The sequence below is a fragment of the Rhinolophus hipposideros genome (assembly GCF_964194185.1).
Source record: "Rhinolophus hipposideros genome assembly, chromosome: 2".
Taxonomy (NCBI): Eukaryota; Metazoa; Chordata; class Mammalia; order Chiroptera; family Rhinolophidae; genus Rhinolophus; species Rhinolophus hipposideros.
The window spans coordinates 72,708,159-72,727,788 of record NC_138048.1 but is presented as its reverse complement, the minus strand read 5'-3'; the positions used below and the strand labels follow the sequence as shown (position 1 = coordinate 72,727,788).

The 19,630-nt window shown below is 40.1% G+C and overlaps 1 protein-coding gene across 6 annotated transcripts in view; it reads right to left on the bottom strand.

The window, feature by feature from the left end:
- Nucleotides 1-19,630, bottom strand: part of TNIK (TRAF2 and NCK interacting kinase) — a 364,845-nt gene that overhangs the window by 19,786 nt on the left and 325,429 nt on the right. For all 6 annotated transcript variants that reach the window (XM_081072831.1, XM_081072832.1, XM_081072833.1 and 3 more), the window contains 3 exons: nt 17,505-17,689; nt 6,683-6,812; nt 1,461-1,625 (listed from right to left, as the gene is read on the bottom strand). In XM_081072831.1, coding sequence (XP_080928957.1) covers nt 1,461-1,625; nt 6,683-6,812; nt 17,505-17,689 — 480 coding nt within the window. The remainder of the gene's footprint in view (nt 1-1,460; nt 1,626-6,682; nt 6,813-17,504; nt 17,690-19,630) is intronic.

Genomic DNA, 19,630 nt, shown 5'->3' with positions numbered 1-19,630 from the left:
AAATAAATCTCAAGGGTGTGGACAGCATCATGAAACATGAAGTAAGAACTAGACTACTGAACAGTAAACTGAATTATCAGGGCTTCATGTCTCGATATTCCACATTTGAGTTTTGCCAAAGGCGCTTCTTCAATAATCATCTTCCCATTTTGTCTGTCATCTCCATTCCTTCTATTATATGCAAGTTCTCTTGATATCATAAAGAGACCTGCATTTAACTTAAGCACCTCTTTTTTGATAAATGTCTGTGCCTAAATTTTTTAGTTTTGAACTTTATTATTAGGTTTTTATTTAAAAATAAAACCAACAATCCAAGACCCCTAACTATATAAGGAGAAAACCACAAAAATCCAACCTGATTTAATTCAAGATTTCCCCTCCACCTAGGAAAACAAAATCATTTCATCCTCCACAAGTTAGGACTCTTCCTTCCAAATAGAGCATGTTCACATACATCCTTTCCTTTGAGCCTTAGAAAAAGTCTGATGGAGGTGTGGGAGCTACTAATATTTCCACTTAGAGCTGGAATAGAGAATTTGAACAGGGGTCCAACCCCACAGTGTCTTCCTTGGTACCCACAGAGGTGTGCAGGCACAAAAAAACCTGCCCACACTGCATGTAGCTGTAATAGGATGTGACACTTTCTAATACGCCTCTGTGTTCTTTTCCTCTGGGCAAACAAAGCTTATCTGCTCTATAACCTTAGAATTCTAAGGGTGCATCATAAAAAGTTAGTGTGTAGACAACATCAAATCAATAGTGCACATGCTTTATGAACACATATAGTGCCTCAGTGTGAGTCACGTGATACTCATGAAACATGATCAGGTACTGTGATCGGAGCGGTCAGTCTTGGTCACGACATGTATGACCACTGCCTAACAGATTATGTTTCTTGGGACTTTTCCCCCTGCACTCTTTCTACATAGGAAAGATAATATCCCATTTCCCCCTTTCTCTTGCAAGTTGGAGTTTAGAAAGATGAACACTTTCAGCACGGATCTATTTATTGATTTTTATTTTTCATAAATAAGTCATTTAGACCTCATTTCATTTATGTCAAACTTAGTTTGACTAAATTAATGTAAATCTGAACCTCAACTACTGGCCTTGGAATTTCTTTAGGCTAAAGTTTCTATCACTGGCCTGGCAGAGAGGAGGTCCCAAGTCTGCTCCTAGCTCTGCCACAAATCAGCTGTGTGCTTTGGGCGAGGCTCTTAACCTCTCTGAACCTCAGTACTCTCATCTGTGAAAGCAAGTATTGGTCCAGAGGATAGCTGAGAACTTTTCACTGCTCTGCTTCTATGGTTTCCTCCCTCTGAGTATGTGCATATGTAGCGCTACAGTAGAAACCAACCAAACACGTTTCTAGCTTGGCAAAGCCTCGTTCTTGAAGAGAGCCGGGTTTCAGAACAGCATGAAGGAGAACAGAGCTGTGGTGGCTGTTGCCCAGCACCTACTTCAGTCCCGGCATCCATCTCCTGGGAATGGGTGGAGACGCGCCCCAGGCCCTCAGTTGGGGTCCCAGCTGGGGAGTGACTCTGCTGCACCAGGTCAGGGAGGTTGATGTGGCCAGCGAAGCCATTGCTGTCACTGTGGCCAGCTCGCTTCTTCTCTCCAGATGTCTGAGGGGGCATAACACATGGTGGGTATTAGAGCGGGAGGGCAAAGGTCACCGTGATGTCACCCCTCACACAGCACAGGCGCAGTGGTCTTCAGATCTACCCACTGGAGTGTGGGAAGATAGCATTCAAATTTCTATTTTACCTAAGAAAATAAGAAAGAAGTTAAGCTTTGCTAATATTTAGTTTGTGGATTGACCCTGAGGCTTTATGCTGCCGTATGAGGAGCAGTCAGGGGTCATATAAGATGTGGGGGTTCCCTGTGGGAAGGCAGGAATGCTGCAGATGGAGGGGCTGAGTGGGGCCCACACTTAATAAATATTTGTGTGTGTCTGTGCATGTACAACTGTTAACTGGATTTACAGATCTTGTTACCAGGTTATAATGACACAAAGCCACGAAACAGATACAGGCCCTAAAATCTTGCTGAAAAGAAGCAGTGGGATGAGATAATGCTAATAATCCATGTACTCCAAGAAAATGCAGAGATGATACCCACTCATAGGGTTCTCTGTCAGTCACAAGGTCAAAACAATGATTAACTAATCAGACCTGACAGGAGTTACCCAAAAAACATGGAAATGATCTAAAGATTATCTGAAAATATGGATTTACATGTACTATCACTAATGTTGAATCTCTCAGTGATTAACTATGGTGCCTTATGATAGCACCTACTAAAAAAAAAAATAAAATAAAAAGAAGCCATCATGACTAGTAAAGCTTTTGAAATGCCATTTATGGCATCCCCTTTTAATGCCCTTTAGGGGTATTTTATAATGTATGTATGTTTTGGTAATAGGATAAATGCATGATCTGTAAATAAATAAATATACTGTATTATGTGGCCTGCTCTAAAATTTTTACTAATAGGGTTTCATGATCTAACAAATCATAAATCATTGCTTGGCAGAGCAAAGCCTCCTTCCAAAAACCCCAGGGAAGAAATACAGGATTAAAAGGCAGCTCTGCTTTCTAAAAGCCAGTGCCTAGATTGTATGTAGTCCATGCTGGTATTGTGCTTCCTAATTTAACATTTATGAAACTAGCTCACTGAGGATTCTCAGAGCAGACCTGACTAAGTAATGATTCCCTTCCTTGGCTTTCCTGTCTTCCATTCTTTTACCTAACATTTTGGAGTGCCTACTAAATGTGAAGCATTTTGCTGAACATGCAGGAATCAGCCAGAAACTAAAGCAGATGCACCCCTGTCTTGTTTGGGGTTGGCTGGCACGGGCAACGGTTCATGCTGTTTCTTTGACCACCGAACGGGCCTGGCCTCTTCTTTCCAGAACCCGTTCTGTCCTGGTCTTGCAATTACAGTTCTGCACCTGCCTCTGGTTGGAAGGGAAAGGAGGCACTTCTCTTTTCTTTTCTTTTTTTTTTTTGCAAGACGAAATAGACTCCCAAGTTCCTGAAAGAGGTGCATGGAATTGATATTACCAGGAAAGTTGAGCAATAACCCGAAAGCCTTAGTGCCCTCTACGTCTCTTGGTAACATGCTCCTGGCCTGTAAACTGTCCCGGAGAGGGGCATTATCTGATTCGTTTTGTCACAGTGCTCATCTGAACATTTCATCTTCTAAACAACATTTCGGGGATTCTGTCTTAATTTATTTTATTGTCTCCTGTTTTATGTTTTATTTGTATTGGGCAGCTTCTATCTTCCTTCTAACTTCGGTTCAAATACTAAAACGCTTTTCAACATTCTCCCCGCTGCTCCCCAGCTTTCCAGTCGCATCAGTCACACATTGTCTCTTTAGAGTTTTGCAGTCTCTCTTCTATCAGCAGCATTCTGCCTAAAGCCAAAAACGGATGCAGACCCATTGGTTTTCCAAAACCGGAAGTGGTTCACGAAGGGAAGTGGCTCAGACAGTGAGAAGCCTTAAGGAATCAACTATGACTCCTGAATCTTTTCACTCCTGAGTAATCATCCTTTTGTTCATTCAACCAGCACCTCCTCAGAATTAAATCGCTTCCTTACGCCAGGCCTTCTGCTGGGAACACAAAGAGAAGTAGACAGCTGTCCTGCCCTCCAGGAACTAGTCACAGAGCCCCAGATCTCTACAATCTTCGTGCCCTTCCCGTTCCCGTGGGGGTGGGCACTAAAATGTTCCGACATACGCTTGGGACAGCGCTAAACACACTGTGTTTACATCCTCACAATACCATGGCTTAGCTTCCATTATCCCATTTTATAGGGGGAAAACTTCAGTGTGAAGGATTCAGTTAACTTGTCAAGTGACATAGGTTGTAAGTGGTGAAGTCGGGGTTTGAACCTTGGTGCTCCGGGCAGCTGCCGTACTAGGTGGCTCTGCTCTCAGCCCCAGCTGATCGGACCAGGAGCAGACACCTGAGTGAAGCAAGATCAGACTCCCACTGGAATTTACTATTAGGCCTGAGAGATACTGGTCAGTCTGCACGGAGCAGCTGAACTGGGATGTGGTGAATATTTTGCAATGGGGGGTGGGAGGGCAATGACAGCACGTGCATGGGAGGAAGAGAAAGCTGGACTTTGGAGAGAGAGAAGAACAAAGGAGAAATGTGGAAGAAACAGAGATGAGGGGAAGGAGAGACAGGCAGTGAGAGAGCCAGAGAGGTGCACATGAGCAGCTGCCTGAGCTCCTGATTCCTTTTTAGTGTCTACATAGCCCTGCATAGGGTCCCAACTCACTCTGCCTTTGGAGCCCTCCTATGAAACACCTCTGAATCTTTATTCCCGTCTCTGATCCCCACCCCACCTTATTTTTTTCTTATGCGTTTTAAATGAGGTCTTTGTCCTGTTACTCATAGACAAAAGAGCTTTCATGATGATAAGCTAGTGTTCTGGTTCAGTGGGGTGGACAGACTGTGGAGAAGTACCAGCTGCTCAGTAAGGAAGATGCTATGGACAGAGGTGCATGGAGTCCCAGGACAGGCTTCAATAAAGGGAAGGCTGAGCCAGGCCCACAGGGGTCTGCTGGGTGAAGAATGGGCAGCAGTGGGGAAGGGAGAACAACTCTGCCAACAGCTGGGTCCCCAGGGACAAAGTGGCAGATAACAGCTGATGTGGTGTGTTCTGTGAGTAAAGAAAGGTTCTGTGGGGCCATAGGATAGGGAAAAGGAGAGCCACAGGGGCGGCAGAGTGCACTACAAGGGCAAATGCATGCATCTGACAAGATCATGGGTGGTAGAGCCCGTCTGTTCCTGTAGAACCATTTAATCCACTCCCATGAGAATGACAGGTTGAGTGAGTTCTCCTTGATGTTCATCTTGGGGAACTGAATGAAGACACCCTATAAACTAGTTCTACTATAAATTTTTATTTTATTTTCTTATTATTTTGTGAGGGACATACTTTCATTTGCTTTTATTTATTTATTTTTTAATACATATACTTTTAATGGATTTCAACTCAAGGTTTGTTATTTTAAAAGCCCACATCTGGGAAAGAAATTGAGAGGATAAAAATATTTGGGGATTCTCAACAGATCAAAGTCATATAAGATGTTGGCGAGTGCTATTTTCAAAGTGATTGTTGGTGGTCCGAGAGTATCAGAGCGATTTAAATAATAACGGAGTCATTTGGATGTGGCTGCTAACTGAACTGAAAATGTGGCTCCAAATATCTACTTTCAGGTATTGACTCTGTCATAAAGATTCAAGCAAATTTTAAACCACATTAGAAATCAGAGTCCTTTTATTTGGAGTCAGAGAGTAACTCAGTCCAGAGCATTTTTCCTCATGTTTTCCCAAGTGACAAGTCATAGAGATAGAAGCCCTCTATACGTCCATTGAAATCATCCACTCCCCACCTTGGGAGACTTATATACCAGCACTATACAATGTCAACTTCAGCTGCCAGGCCCATTTTTCATTTGAGGCGTACATGAAAGAAGTCTTTAAGGTCTACTTAAAAGATTTGGCAAAGCCATAAAATGAAATTCTAACAAGTTGCTTTGTGAACTCTTCTTCCAGTTTTAGCCATACTGTCAAGTATTCCTTTAAAGGCTTCATTCATCTCAAAACTACAGTTCCTTTCTTTCTTACAAAACTGAGATGTCCCTGCCTTTTTGGAGAGTGAGTCCTGCTATTAGGGTTTCCCAACCTATCGTGGCTGAGAAGGAGAATGACAGATGGTGTATGTTTGTGCTTCAGAGGGGAGAATGGAGAATAAACACATGGAAAAGGAGAGCTCACCTCTGTGGAGACAATGAAATAAAATAAAATAGTTCACAGTTACTGATTGAATGCTTACATGTATTAACTCATTTAATCGTTGTAAGAGACAACAGATAAACAGGGAGAGGTCAAGTAACTTTGCCCAGTGTCACTGGCCATTACATTGCTTCAAGTAAAGAGCTGCTGTCAAATTTACATGGTGACAATAAAGTGAAAAAGAAGAAAAGAAGGATTATAATCTGCCAAGGCCCTTTTGGGTAGCACAGATCCAATGGGGAGGTACCGCATGGTGGAGCAACAGGTGAAAGGGAACGAATGGGGGGGGCTCCCATCCCAAATGAAATGATGCTCCTAGAGTTAAAAAAAAAATCACTCAAAGTGCTAAGGTATATTTTTTAGGTAGAACTGTGTACTCCTTTGTTCTTTCACTAATATAGCTTAATAGTCTTTTAAATGTTAATTTAACTAGATAAGATGCTATCATCATTTCTTGGAATTACTGAGCATTTTCTTCATAAAATCCACAAGGATGAAACCATGGGAGGAAGAGGCATAATAACACCACCAATGCTATTCAGAAAGACCATCATTTCTATTTTCCTGTGGTAGGAAACAGCTGGGTTTACCAGTTTTATATCCTCAGGCTCGAGTTCTATATTCCCATTTCCATAGCTCCTACTGAAGAATTTGGACTAATGTAATTAAGTCACACTACAAAAGCTTAGAAGGATACAGGAAAGAAAGTGGTGGACAATTAAAATCACTCATCCATTTAGAAGCACAAGTCCCACCACCCCCCCATGCTTAAAAATCCATGCCATAAACATTCTCTGTAAAAGCTCTAATATAAAAAGCACTTAAGAAACGCACTTGCCCTATACAGTTTTTATACCAACTTACCTCTCTTATCATTAAGGTTCCTTCTCTTGAAATACTGCTGCTGAACGTGTCTGCATGAGAGGTCTCCAGTCCGTGCGTGCCAACCACTCCCACATTGTACTGCTCCACGCTCCCGGGAGCTCCTGTGGGTCTGAGATGGGAAGGAACAATATTCAGGATAATGCGTGTTTAGGGAACACCTGTTTCCTGTCAATGTTCATTTTCTTTATTGTGGTAAGATACACATAACCTAAAATTTACCATTTTAACCATTTGAAAGTACACAGCCCAGTGGCCTTAAGTACATTCTACAGTCATTTTTAACGTTGCACTGAGGCCTGAACTGGTGTTCCACATCTGCAGCCTCCCCTCCGGACCTATTCTCCACCAGCAGCCAGAGTGAGTGACCAGGCTCCGTGTGATCTCCAAGCCTTCCCTACCCCTTCTTTGACCAGCATTTTTGCACATGCTGTTCCCTCTGCCTGGAAAGTTCTCTCCCATCCTGGCTCTTGGCTGGTTCCCTCTCTTTCATCTTACACGATACTTTGCCTGGTCCCCTCTTATTCGTTTAATTTCATCTTAAATGATACTTTGCCTGAGAAGCCTTTTCTCACCACCTATCTACGTCTTACGCCACCGGCTCTTCTTTCTTTTTGCCCTTTTCACTTAATACACCTCATCACAATTTGTAATTCTTTATCTTTTAACATTCTCCTTCTCTCTCATTAGAACATATGCTTGTGAGGGCAGAGTCCATGTCTCTTTGCTCATCGCTGTGTACCCAGCACCCAGCGCAGAATAGGAGTACAAAAAAATAATCATTTGAAAAATGGATTTTATATTATTTATAAAGAAGAAATATCAATTAAGGGCACTCTGGTTTACCAGAGCATCCATCAATGAGGCTGTTTAACTCAAACAGTAGTCAGGACTTTTTAAAATCTCTGTAATCATCCTCCACTGTGGCACATTTATTTCCAGTTTGTTTCTTGCTCTCATGTTTAAGATACTGTGGAGAAAGTAACAGGATCTCAACATACGCCCCGAAAGCAGACATTCAAGTTTCCTGTATCCTGTGGCACGACCACAGCACCAAGGGAATTGAGAGAACCAGAAAGGCGACGTGGCTCAGGTTTCAGGTTTTAACGCTGTACTGGTGGTTTTCCTACTTCCACCGGGAAATAGGAAAACCACCTACCTCTCTCATAAAGCAGGAGTTTTTTTTTTTGTTTGTTTTGTTTTTTAAAGAAAAGGTATCATCTCTTGTTTCTCTCAGGTGTATTAACCACATCTTTACCATTTTGTTCTTGTAATTGTTTCTTAAAAACTTAGAATCATCTCTGGTTTCTTGGATCCTATCAATGTTCAAAGACTTAATGAAATACTCAATCCAAGAAGCAAGAAATACTACAGACTTATGACAGCTCTGGGACAGAGAAGACATCCATCAGGGTTTTTGTGCAAAACAGAGAGGTAAAAATGAGTCCAGACCCTGTCCCCCCCACCCCCCCAAAAAAAAGTGTATCAAGACACTTAACTTCAAAATGACTTCACTGGAGCAGTGAATTGAATTATCTAAATATGGGTTACAATTGACATGTTTGGGAAGAAATTCTGCAGACGCCTTTTCAGTATTTCATCCCCAGAAAGGAACTATTAGTAGTATTCCAGAAACATGGAAAAGGAAATCGATGCAATGAATCCTGACATATTGCTAGATCAGTAAAACAGACTAGTTCTCAAAACTATATTTAGTCATTTATTCAAAAATTTAGTTTATTGTATATATGTTTTTTAGTTGCCTTAAATTCTTATTTGGCGCAAAACAAATAAATCATTACTAAAGCATCTATCAAGAGTCTAAGTTTTCAGGAAGGAAGCCACCTTTCTTCATCACTCAGGCATTCTTTGCCACTGGTAAGGGCTAGACTGACGGTGGTCACCACCAGGCTGCCACTGTTGTTTCCATTCACCATTAGAGTCCCATGGGAGTTCAAAGGTCAAAGATATTTGAAGTCCACTTATTTTTTTTACCTTGATGATATTCTGATTCTATTCTGACATTTTAATGAGAAATATGTCAATACGGATGAATTCCCTTAGAAAAGTATTTTGTAGAGCTAATTCCATTAAGACAATTCCTTGATTACTTTTCCACCTATCTCAGTTAAACTCTTTCCCAATTTCTGCATTTTCATGGTTATTTTACTAAAATTATCACCACTGATTCCAATTCTTTTGTGTGTAAATTTTACAACAAAGGTTTGATCTACTAACTAAGTTTTTTGGGTCCATATCCTCCAAAGGCTTCTTTCTGTAGCCACTACTTCTATTCAAGTTCAATTTTTCTGGATCAGTTTTAAAGGTATACATTTTATTAAGAAGATTTGTCCATTTTTAGTCAGTAGCAAGTTTTACAGTGTGTAGTGATAGCCACCATCAGTTTTACCTCTTGGTGAATACTTTTACTGAGATTATTTCTTTCCTGGGTCAATTTTTATACTTTCACTTTCATGAGGCAGAACTGCTTCGTCTGTGTTCAATTTTTATAGTGAGCAGTTTGGGATGTTTTGAGTTTTTAAAAAAATGTTATTTCTACCAGCAATCGTCCTTGTAGATGGAATAAGAGATAACCTGTATTTTTTTCTTCTTACTCTCCTGGAGTTTGAGAGACAAACTTGCCCTGCATATCATTTAACCTCTCTGTCCCTGGATGTTTCTTTTATGGCTCAGAGCTCAGGGCTCTGACACATCAATCTCTGTAAACCCCTTAGAAGTTTGTTCTTTCATTCACTCACTCATTCATATACTTATTAAAATTTTATATCATGCGATACACATTGTGCTGGATGCTAGAAAAAATATTTTAAAAATATGACATAATCTTTAACTTCTAGAGGATTATAATCTAATGGAGATTGAGAGACTAATAAATTACATAAAGTGACAGGCAAAAGATGAAATAATTATTTAGCCATATGGTATTTCTATTTTAGTGACAAAGCTAAATAGAAGAACAGAGGAATAATGTCAATTGGAAATTATTTCTTCCCCTCCTCCTTCCTGTGTTTTCACAATCCCTCCCTCTGCACTGGCTCTTCCCCCGCCCCCCTGTCCCCCCAGTCAATAAACACGATAAGGTCTCTCCTCTCTCTCATTTCACTGAAACTTCTCCCTTGACCCTAACCTACATTTACCATCCAGCCTTAATTTCTCTCTTAAAGTTCTGCTTGTAAAGGTCTCCATTTCTGTCAATTTTTTCCTCAACACACTAAATATTAATTCATTCAAACTGTTGCTTCCTATACTTGACTTCAAGCACCTCAAGGAAACTCCTTAAGTCATTTCTTAGCTCACAAACTCAATGATTATTCTTTGATACTTACAGTGTGTGGCCTCTTGCCTGCGTCTGCTATTAATGACCACTCCACTCCATCCTCTACTCCCCGAGTTTGAGAGGCAACTTTTCCCTGATTTTCCTTTTACCCTCTGTTCCCTCTCTGTTTCTTTCTTAAATGCTACTGGTCCCCAGGATTCAGCTTCACTCTACGTTAGCTTGACGTACTCTTATCTACCATTTGCAACTATCACCCATGTGTGCAATAATCCTAAATCAACATATCTATTTTTTTTTAACTCAGAAACTCATTTATTCAATTTCTTGTTCAATATCACCACCTAGGTCTCCACAGGTTTCTCCCACTCAACATACTCCAAACTAAAACTGTCATCTTCCCTCCTAAACTGGTACTTCCTCCTGTATTATTGACCTCAGTGAGTGGCATTACCAGCCATCTAGTCATCCATGCTAGGAGCTCCATGGTCCTTCTGGATTCCTTTCTCTCATCTATCCTCACATTCAATCTAGATCCTGCCAATTCTACCACCTTCACATGTGTCCAATATTTTCCATCCTTTCTGTGACTATCCCCATTAGGTCTGCTTCCTCTGTTACCTGAACAACAGTCTTCTCGATGGCCACCCTATCTCCAGTTCTGCCCTCTCATATCTACTCCTCACAGCTACCAAAGTGAGCACTCTAAAACACATGTCTGACCATGTCATCTTTCTGCTTTAAACCTTTATTGAAGGTTTAAACCTGTATTAAAACTTAGCTTAATATAGATAAAGAGGGTTAGTCATGCGCTGCATAATGATGTTTCAGTCAACAACGGACCATATATATGATGGTGGTTTTATAAGATTATAATGAAGCTGAAAAATTCCTATTGTCTGATGATGTCATGGCCATCGCAACATTGTAGTGCATCGCATTACTCACACATTTGTGGTGATGCTGGTATACACAGACCTACTATGCTGCTGCTCATATACAAGTAGTGCACATACCATTAGGTACAGAATTGAAAATGATAATAAATAACTGGTTTATCTACTTACTATACAATTCTTTTTATCATTACTTTAGAGTGCACTCTTTCTACTTACAAAAAAGGAAAGTTGGCTGTAAAATAGTATGGTGTGTTATGCCAACAGCAGCCTCATACACTCTCGATTACATCATTTTCTCTTGTGCTTGATTTAATCTTTGTTGTCTGGTACAGTAACATGCTGTACAGCAATAGGCTATACCACATAGCTTAGGTGTGTCGTAGGCTATAAAACCTAGGTTTGTGTAAGTGCACTCTATGATGTTCACACAACAATGAAATTGCCTAACGATGCATTTCTCCGAACCTATCCCCATCCTTAAGCAGCGCATGACTGTTTATAGAAATATTTATAGATAGGTATACATGCATGGGTTGATATACAGACATATTTCCTGGCTCTGTCAGCTGAGAAGGCCTAAAATAAATGACACTCCAGCAGCAATGAGCACACCTAATGCCCAAATCTTGGTTTCTGGTATCATTCTTCAATAAAAGGAATGAGGATACCTTGGAGAAATGGTTGATTTTAGGATTGGAAGAGGAAATATACAAGATGAGCCTAGAAAAATCTTATAGTGTCAGAAAGTAAGAAAGTGCTTGATGGGGGAATGTCAGTCAAAGGGACACAAGAGCTTCAAATGGTCAAAGCAGAACAATTTGAGCCACAAAATAAAGAAGGTTTGAATCATAATCCAAAGTGTGAAATAAATATCCATGAGTCTATACTGATATAAATGATTGAATAAATTAATAAACGGAGGAGTAGAGACCAATCTGTGCAGAAGAATTCCACATACATTAAATGCTCTGCCCTAAAAGAGGAGGGGACATAACTGCTCTTCAAGTGCAGCTGTGCACAGTGGCTTCCTTCCAAAGAGTACAGTATGGGAAGGAAAGAGAAAGTCGCTATACAGTAGAGAAACCTGACAAGCACTACCTCAGCCAGACAATCAAGGTTAATGCCAACAGTCATAAGTCTTGTTGACAGTAGGTACCCTTGATATGATGTGATAAAAACGACATGTTACCTCTGTTCTCTTCCTCCTCAAACCTATAGCCTTAGTTTAATCATGAGAATAACATCAGATACATGCCAATAGAGGGGCATTCTACAATATACTTAATCAGTAGTCCTCAAAACTGCCAAGTTCACCAAAAAACAGTGGAAGTCTGAGAAAATGCCACAGCCAAGAACAGTTTCAGGTGACATGGCAGATAAATAAGTGAAATGTGGTATCTTGGATGGGATCCTGGAACAGACAAAGGACATTAAGTAAAAAGTAAATAAATCTGAATAAACTATGGACTTTATTTAATGCATCAGGATTGGTTCATTATGTGTAACATACTGTGTTTCCCCAAAAATAAGACCTAGTCGGACCATCAGCGCTAATGCGTCTTTTGGAGCAAAAATTAATATAAGATAATATAATATAATACTGAGTCTTATATTAATTTTTGCTCCAAAAGACGCATTAGCGCTGATGGTCCAGCTAGGTCTTATTTTCAGGGAAACACGGTATGAACCATATTAATGTTCTATGCTAACAATAGAAAAAACTGTGTGGAGGAGGTGAGGGGAGTAATATGGGAACCCCCTGTACTATCTGCTCGATTTTTCTATAAAATCTAAGATTGTTTAAAAAAATAAAACATTAATAATAAAAGAACTTTAAAACAGCAATGATTAAAAAAACCTAAGGCTACAACAACTATGACATTTTACAGTTAAATAATCCTCTGCTCTAAAACTTATTTTCTGATATAGAGTCTGGGTAGGAAAAATTAATTGTCCAAATTCCTATAAAGACCATCAACAGCAAAAACACCTGCACTGATTAGAAGGAAAACTATAGAAAATGTACTATAATTAGGTCACAGGTTTAGAACAATTCCTCTAATTGGATTTATCAAAGTGTTCCTGCAGGTATTGATTTAATTCAATTCAACACACATTTATTGAACATCTGCTATGTGACCAGCCTTTGGTTTGGCCCTGGGGAGTGAATATAAAAGTTGTAGAAGACACGGGTTCTGAAACTAAAGAGGTGAGCATCCAGAAGAGCAGAAAAACACAATACAGATAGTCAAATAGAAGGCAGGATGTATGTGAGAATGTGGGACCAAGGGAGAGGTCATGCCAAGAAGAGGCACAAGAGTGGGAGCGAGCAAGGCATTTGGAAGGACTGACGAGGAGGTTGGTTTGGCTGGAGCACGTGCTGGGGCAACCACTGGCCCCAGGGCAATAGGGATACAGCAGCACCTGAGCCCAGATCCCACAACACTTAGAAGACCCGAGCCTGAAGAATGGACGGGGGGGGGGGGAGGGTAGAGGGGACTGCAGGCACAGGGAGCACGGCCACAGCCAGGTGGGCAATGGGCTCAGGACCATGGCTTTCTAGTGAGAATGGAAAGGAGGGAACACACAGGTATGTGGCTTTTGTTGTCCAGGCTGCAACCTGTGGGACTGCACGAAATACAGTGACTGTGTGGCAGCAGATGGTCCTACTGACCAAGACCGTGCCCCACACGTACTGTTCGGAAACACGGGCTGGTCCCTGAGGGAAGACACTCATACAAAAGGATGCCTCTTCCACTTGCTTGATTTGATGCAAGTCAACTGACATGCCCTTCCTCACCGTCCTCTTCTTCTAGAAAGCTTTGATTTTTAACCCGATTATAAACATAGTATGTGCTCATCGTAAAATTTTACATACATAAAATAAAAAATCCCTCATAGCCATATAATCCAGAGGTGATCATTATTACAATTTTGCTATACTTCTTTCCCCTCGTTATTTTTCGATGCATGAGGCTGTGGGAAACAGTGCACCTGGTTAGTCAGGGGATATAATCTAAGCTACGTGCACTCATAGGTTAGTTGTTGTGCCATAACAATGAAACCACTGCTCTACATAGAAAAAGCTGTTTCGCACATTAGGATCTATACAGCTGCTTCTCTAAAGAGCAGGGCTCCACTTCTGAGAAGCTATTTTGGATACACTTTATGGTAGTGATCTGTGTTGCAATATATGTTTTATTTTTTTATTTTTCATTTTTTTATTAGTTTCAGGTGCACAAGACAAAGTAATACTTAGACGTTTATCATTTATGGCCCGCACACTATGTGAACCCCTCCTCCCCCATCTACTATCCCTCTGACATCGCACAGAGCCATTACATATCCACTGTCTCTATTCCTAATGCTGTACTCTGCTTCTTGTAAGTATATACATATATATATATATATATACATGTATATATATATATATATATATATGTATAAAATTATAGTTGGCATTCATTATTGTTCAGCTTCAGGTGTACAGCGCAGTGATCAGGCATCTACATCATCCCTGAGGTGGTCTCCCAAACAGACACGTGTCCATCGGATACCCTACAAAATCTTTACAACATTATTGATCATGTTCCCCAAATTAATTTTCAAAACCCCGTGGCCATCTTGTGGTTATCGACTGTTTTCTAATCCCCTCACCTTCCCCCATATCCCCATCCCCCCGCCCATCTAGCAACCCTCAGTTTTTCCTCTTTGTCTCCAAAACTGTTTCCGATTATTTCATTCACTTATTCTTTTCTATGTTTTATTTTTTTACTCTAAAAATATATAGCACAAAATGTAAAGGTTTATCTTAACAAAAGAAAATAAAAGTGGTAAGAATGTAAGGAGCACTCTAAACTCTGAAATATCCTGTTTCTAAAGAAACAATTTTGCTGTGTAATGGATTTTTTAATAGCGTGAAGTTTCTGTGTCATACAAGTATCGTGCTATAGCAGGCCAGACTGTATTTTATATTCACAAAAATGCCAATTCACATATTTACCAAATTGGAATAAACACCACGCACACACATGTACATATTTATATCCTGCTTTTTCTGAGTATGTCTTGTATATAATTAAATACTTTAAATGTTGTTTAATGGATGATCATTTCAATCTCTCTAAAACTTACCAATTCTTCAAGAACAATATCAAGTTTTGCTTCCACTATAAGCATTAAAGAATAACCCATTTATTATTTCTCAGGATTATAGTAAGAGATCCTCTGAATTGTTTTACCAGTCTCTAGTCTGTTCTCTTTCCAAATCATTTTGCTAAAATGATTTCTCTCAAATATAGCACCGACCATGTCGCGCCCCAGCTCAGGAGACCTTCAACGGTTCCCAAATGGCTGCATACATGATCAATGGCTACATGCACACTTCTTGGTCTGGTCTCACTAGTCCAGACTTCACCCCCTCCTATACTCTACATTCCCACCAAACTCCAAGCTCCCCACTCCCACCCCAGATCCCAACACTACCCCATGTTCCTTTCTATCTTGATGATGGTTATTTGTGTACATGTTTTTCTGTTGGATTAGGCTACAAATACTTAGGAAGCCAGGACTTGCAATTTCAGTTTAGTGCAATTAAATGCAAATCAAAGTCAATGAAGACCAATTCTATTCCAGACACTGTACAAGGCGTTAAGAACAGAGAGATGAACAAGGCACGGTCCTCACCCTCAGGGCTCTCACAGCCCAGGGAAGGACACAACATGGATAAATAGCCTCATTCGACGTACTACATGCAACTGCAGGAATACATTCGAGATAGAGTGGCTGCACGGATGAGGGACGGTCCCTCCTTGTGCAGGCTTGGCTGTGCGTAGGTGATTCCTAAAGGGACAGGAGAGTGCCAAACAGCAGAGCGGAAGTGTGGCATGGTCTATTCAGGCAATTTTAGAAAGGTGGGTGTTTCTATAGCGATAGGAGGGTGAACACCATCAACAGCCTTGGATATAGGACAGGAGGTTTAAAAACTAAATACTATTTAACATACTTTCCAAGGCTGTCTTTGGTTATTCTTTCAAATATTTATTTTACTCTGAAATTTTCCAGGTATAATTTTGTCTCCAACTAGAATATAAACTTTGGGAAGGCAGAATTCAGGTATGCACTTCTTGAATGTCTCAAAGCCTTCAGTATGGTGTCTAACATACAATGAAAGTTTTACAAATCTTTAAAATTCATTATCTACTCTCATCCTGACCATTGTACACTCAGTGCTTAAAGGAAATTCAAAACATCTGCTAGAAGATTTAACCAATGCTGAGTCAAGACAAAAACTGAAAGGACCAGCGTATTTTGCAGAAACGTTCTGCATTAGTGATTTTTGCTTCTAGAACAATTTTATTTACAGTTAAAAAAGCAATTTAATGCAATTTGTTTCAAAATGACATCTTTTAGCATATTTATGGTTGTCAATACGTGGGTAATCAACAGTAAAATAACAAGAATGGATTTTCAGCTATAATTGGATTTGCCTTTGAGAATCGATTGCAGGTACCTATCGACTGTTGATCAATGGATGACATTCCCTGTGGACTGGCCAGCCCTGTCTCTCCAATCCCTGTTGGACAGGATAGTATTCTGTGGCCGGAAATGGCATCTGGCATCTCCTCTATAGCGAGCGAGTGTGGTGTGATGGCCAATCCTCGTAGGTGAGCCAAAGAAATGGAGGTGAATGGGGAGTGAAGCTGGGAAAGTAAGAATCACACTCTGTCAAAGTTACAGCAAACAAGAACAACAACTCCTTATGTTCTTTGGGCGAGGGAACAGGAGATACATGCGCATGGGATTATACAAATAGCTTTGTTTGAATTGGAGAAGCAATAAGTAAGGAAAAGGAGGGATTCTGTCATAGGATCCAGTCCAATGAGAAAAAAAAAAATTGAACCTTCCTCTCACTTAAAAAAAGAAAAGAAGGGTATAAATACGAAGGGAATTACAGGTAGGTATAAATGCAGACATAGTGTCCCAAAAGAAGACTGCAAAGAGACTGATGGAAAGTAGGTGATAATGTCACAGGCCACAGAAAAAAAAGGATCACATAAAAAAGACAATGAAGAAGGTAAAGTAGGGAATCACGAAGGACAGACTTAAGTCACACGCTCAGAAGTCTCCTGCAGGATTATCTGGCTCCTGAAACTTTGGCTGGGATGCTGCTCCACGTTGCCATGTGTGGTCCTCCTTATTTAGTGGTGATGGTGGTGATGGAACATATGCCTCTGGTTAATTTTAACCCTGACATGTCACTGCCCATAATTTCAGTCTTTCAGTTTTTGGGTGACAGGCACGGGCCAACAACCTGGCTGTCAATATTGTTTGGTTCGGAAACAAGAACCAAGAAAAGTGTCACCAAAGAGACAGTCAATCCAACAACAGTACCTAGATAAAGCACATGCAGTCTTAGAAACACTACATATTCTAAGTGATTGTGTCTACGGAGAGAGGTAGTTATAGCAGTAATAAAAATGTGAATCCCAAAAGTCAATTGATTCTGCCAGAGATCCAGAAACGCTCTTATATTTAATTCCTATTTCTTGTCCTTTTGTTTTGGAGACCTAGTCACTCCTGGCCAACATTTAAAAAGCAGTCCTCTTACATCAGCCTGGGTATGTCGCTGACAGCCACGGTTCCATCATGGGTCTCGCTCTCTCCATCTTCCTCTTCTTCATCACTACTTTCCGACTCCTCACTGGAGGAGGAGTAATCAGTCACCTTCTTCAGCGGGCGGTTTGTTTCTTCAATCCGGAGTTCTCGTAATTCTTTGGCTAATGCCGTCAGATCCTACAGTGAAAAGTTTGTTCAGCATATATGAATTGTAGGTATGACCAAAGCTACATCTCTCAGCAAGTCAGTGCTCCAGCTTTAAGCAACAATAAAAAGCTCTATATAGAATTGTTACAAACATAGTTACTGCATGGAACTAAGAAAACAATGTTTGTAGTGCATAGATACTAGAAAAGATGAAATAAATTTAAACTTCATTCAAAACCAATTGCTAGACTGAGACTGTTCAGTTCTGCATAACCATGTGTATATATGTGTATGTGCCTTGTGTGTGTACACATATATACAAACATTGAGTTCTCGTTTTATTTTGGGAAGGTGAAGTTGGTCACCCTCAGAGTTAATGGGAAAATGCAAGGGATTGGAAATTGCTCCCCAGTATTGTGGGATTCCTGCCCACGCCTCAGTCGTGGCCTTTCCCCTTTTACGATTGCTACTGTACCAGAATCTAGCAGCAGTCACAGAACAGAGCAATTCCCGAGATTCCAGCTACAGTAATGACTCATTGGGTGTGTCATCATTCCCTGGAGAGCAGAGGCACCACATCAAATAATGGCCGAACCCAAAGCCCAGTGCCACAGAAATTTAGAGCCAGAGCTGAGTTAATCAAGAGGAACAAAAAAACAAATAAATGAAAAAAGGAGTTCTCTTCCAGAATTACAGGTGTTTCATTTTCTTTTGGTTTACATTGCAGTCACCTGGCAGAAACCCTGGCGAGGACTACTAAAATGAATGGGCAAACACCAAAAGGAAGAGATAATTTTTACAGTTTTCCATGAGTATGATGAAACCTTTAGCCTGATGGGTGTGATGATGTGGTATTAAATCACCAGGCATATTGCAGGCAGTGTGTTGATTATCTGACCACCTTTTATTTTACATGCTTTCAGAGCAATGCAGAGGGAAGCAATTCTGCAAAAGCATGGCCGCTCTAATTTGCATGGGTTAAACTGCCCATGGCACACAGCATGCAAATGAGGAAAAAGCAATTTGACATCAGTCTTACCATTTCTCCCTATATTAGGGACCCATGTGGGAATCAGAACATTCAGTGAGAGACAGGGGATTAGGGAGAAAGAAACTCATTGCAAGATACTAAATCCCATAGTTTTCTTATGGCCATATTCTCTCTTTATTTCAATACAGACATCTATTTGTCTAATTCACATGATGTAGGATTAAAGCTATGTAGGTGATTTAAATGACATTTGATAATCTATCATAATTGGTTTGGAAAAAAAACCGTGATAAATACATACAATTAAATTATAATTATTATTTTATTTTGAGAAAACAACAGACCCTCATGTTTCTTTACTGTCAGTTATATGTCAGGCATTACTATATTGGTTAAGACTAGGAGAGAAAACACTTCAGGTGTTTTATTTGGTCTAGAAATTTAGGAAGTTCAAGGTGTTAAGTGAAGGAGTCATTTCTTTCTAATTTCATAGAAACCAAAGAGAAAGCAATAATGACTTTTAAATTTGTTTTGAAGTCACTTGAATTGAGCCTTTGAAAATTCAAATTGTGAATTTTCTACCCAAACATGCTTTCTGGGCTTTCACGCATGTGCACAGGTACACACATGCACGACCTAAATCTCAGTAGATGTATTTGCCTCATCCATCAAAATGAAAATAGAATTGCACATACTAAAAAGACTGAAAGGTGTTTAAATATAACACATGTCATTAAAAAACAGGAAAATTGCCACATAGATAAGATTTTATGCAAATTTACTAGTTACTTTGGCAATGTGCCAAAATAAGAAAAGCTAATATTCAGATTTCAGCTTTTTACTTCTTATTTCCTCTTGGCAATTGCCAGTGTTTATCTTTATCAAATTGAGAACAAAGTCAAGGGTATGCTATACTTGAGCACACTAGGAAAATATAGTCTATACATTTGTTAAAGCTATGAAAGAAAAAGGATACTATA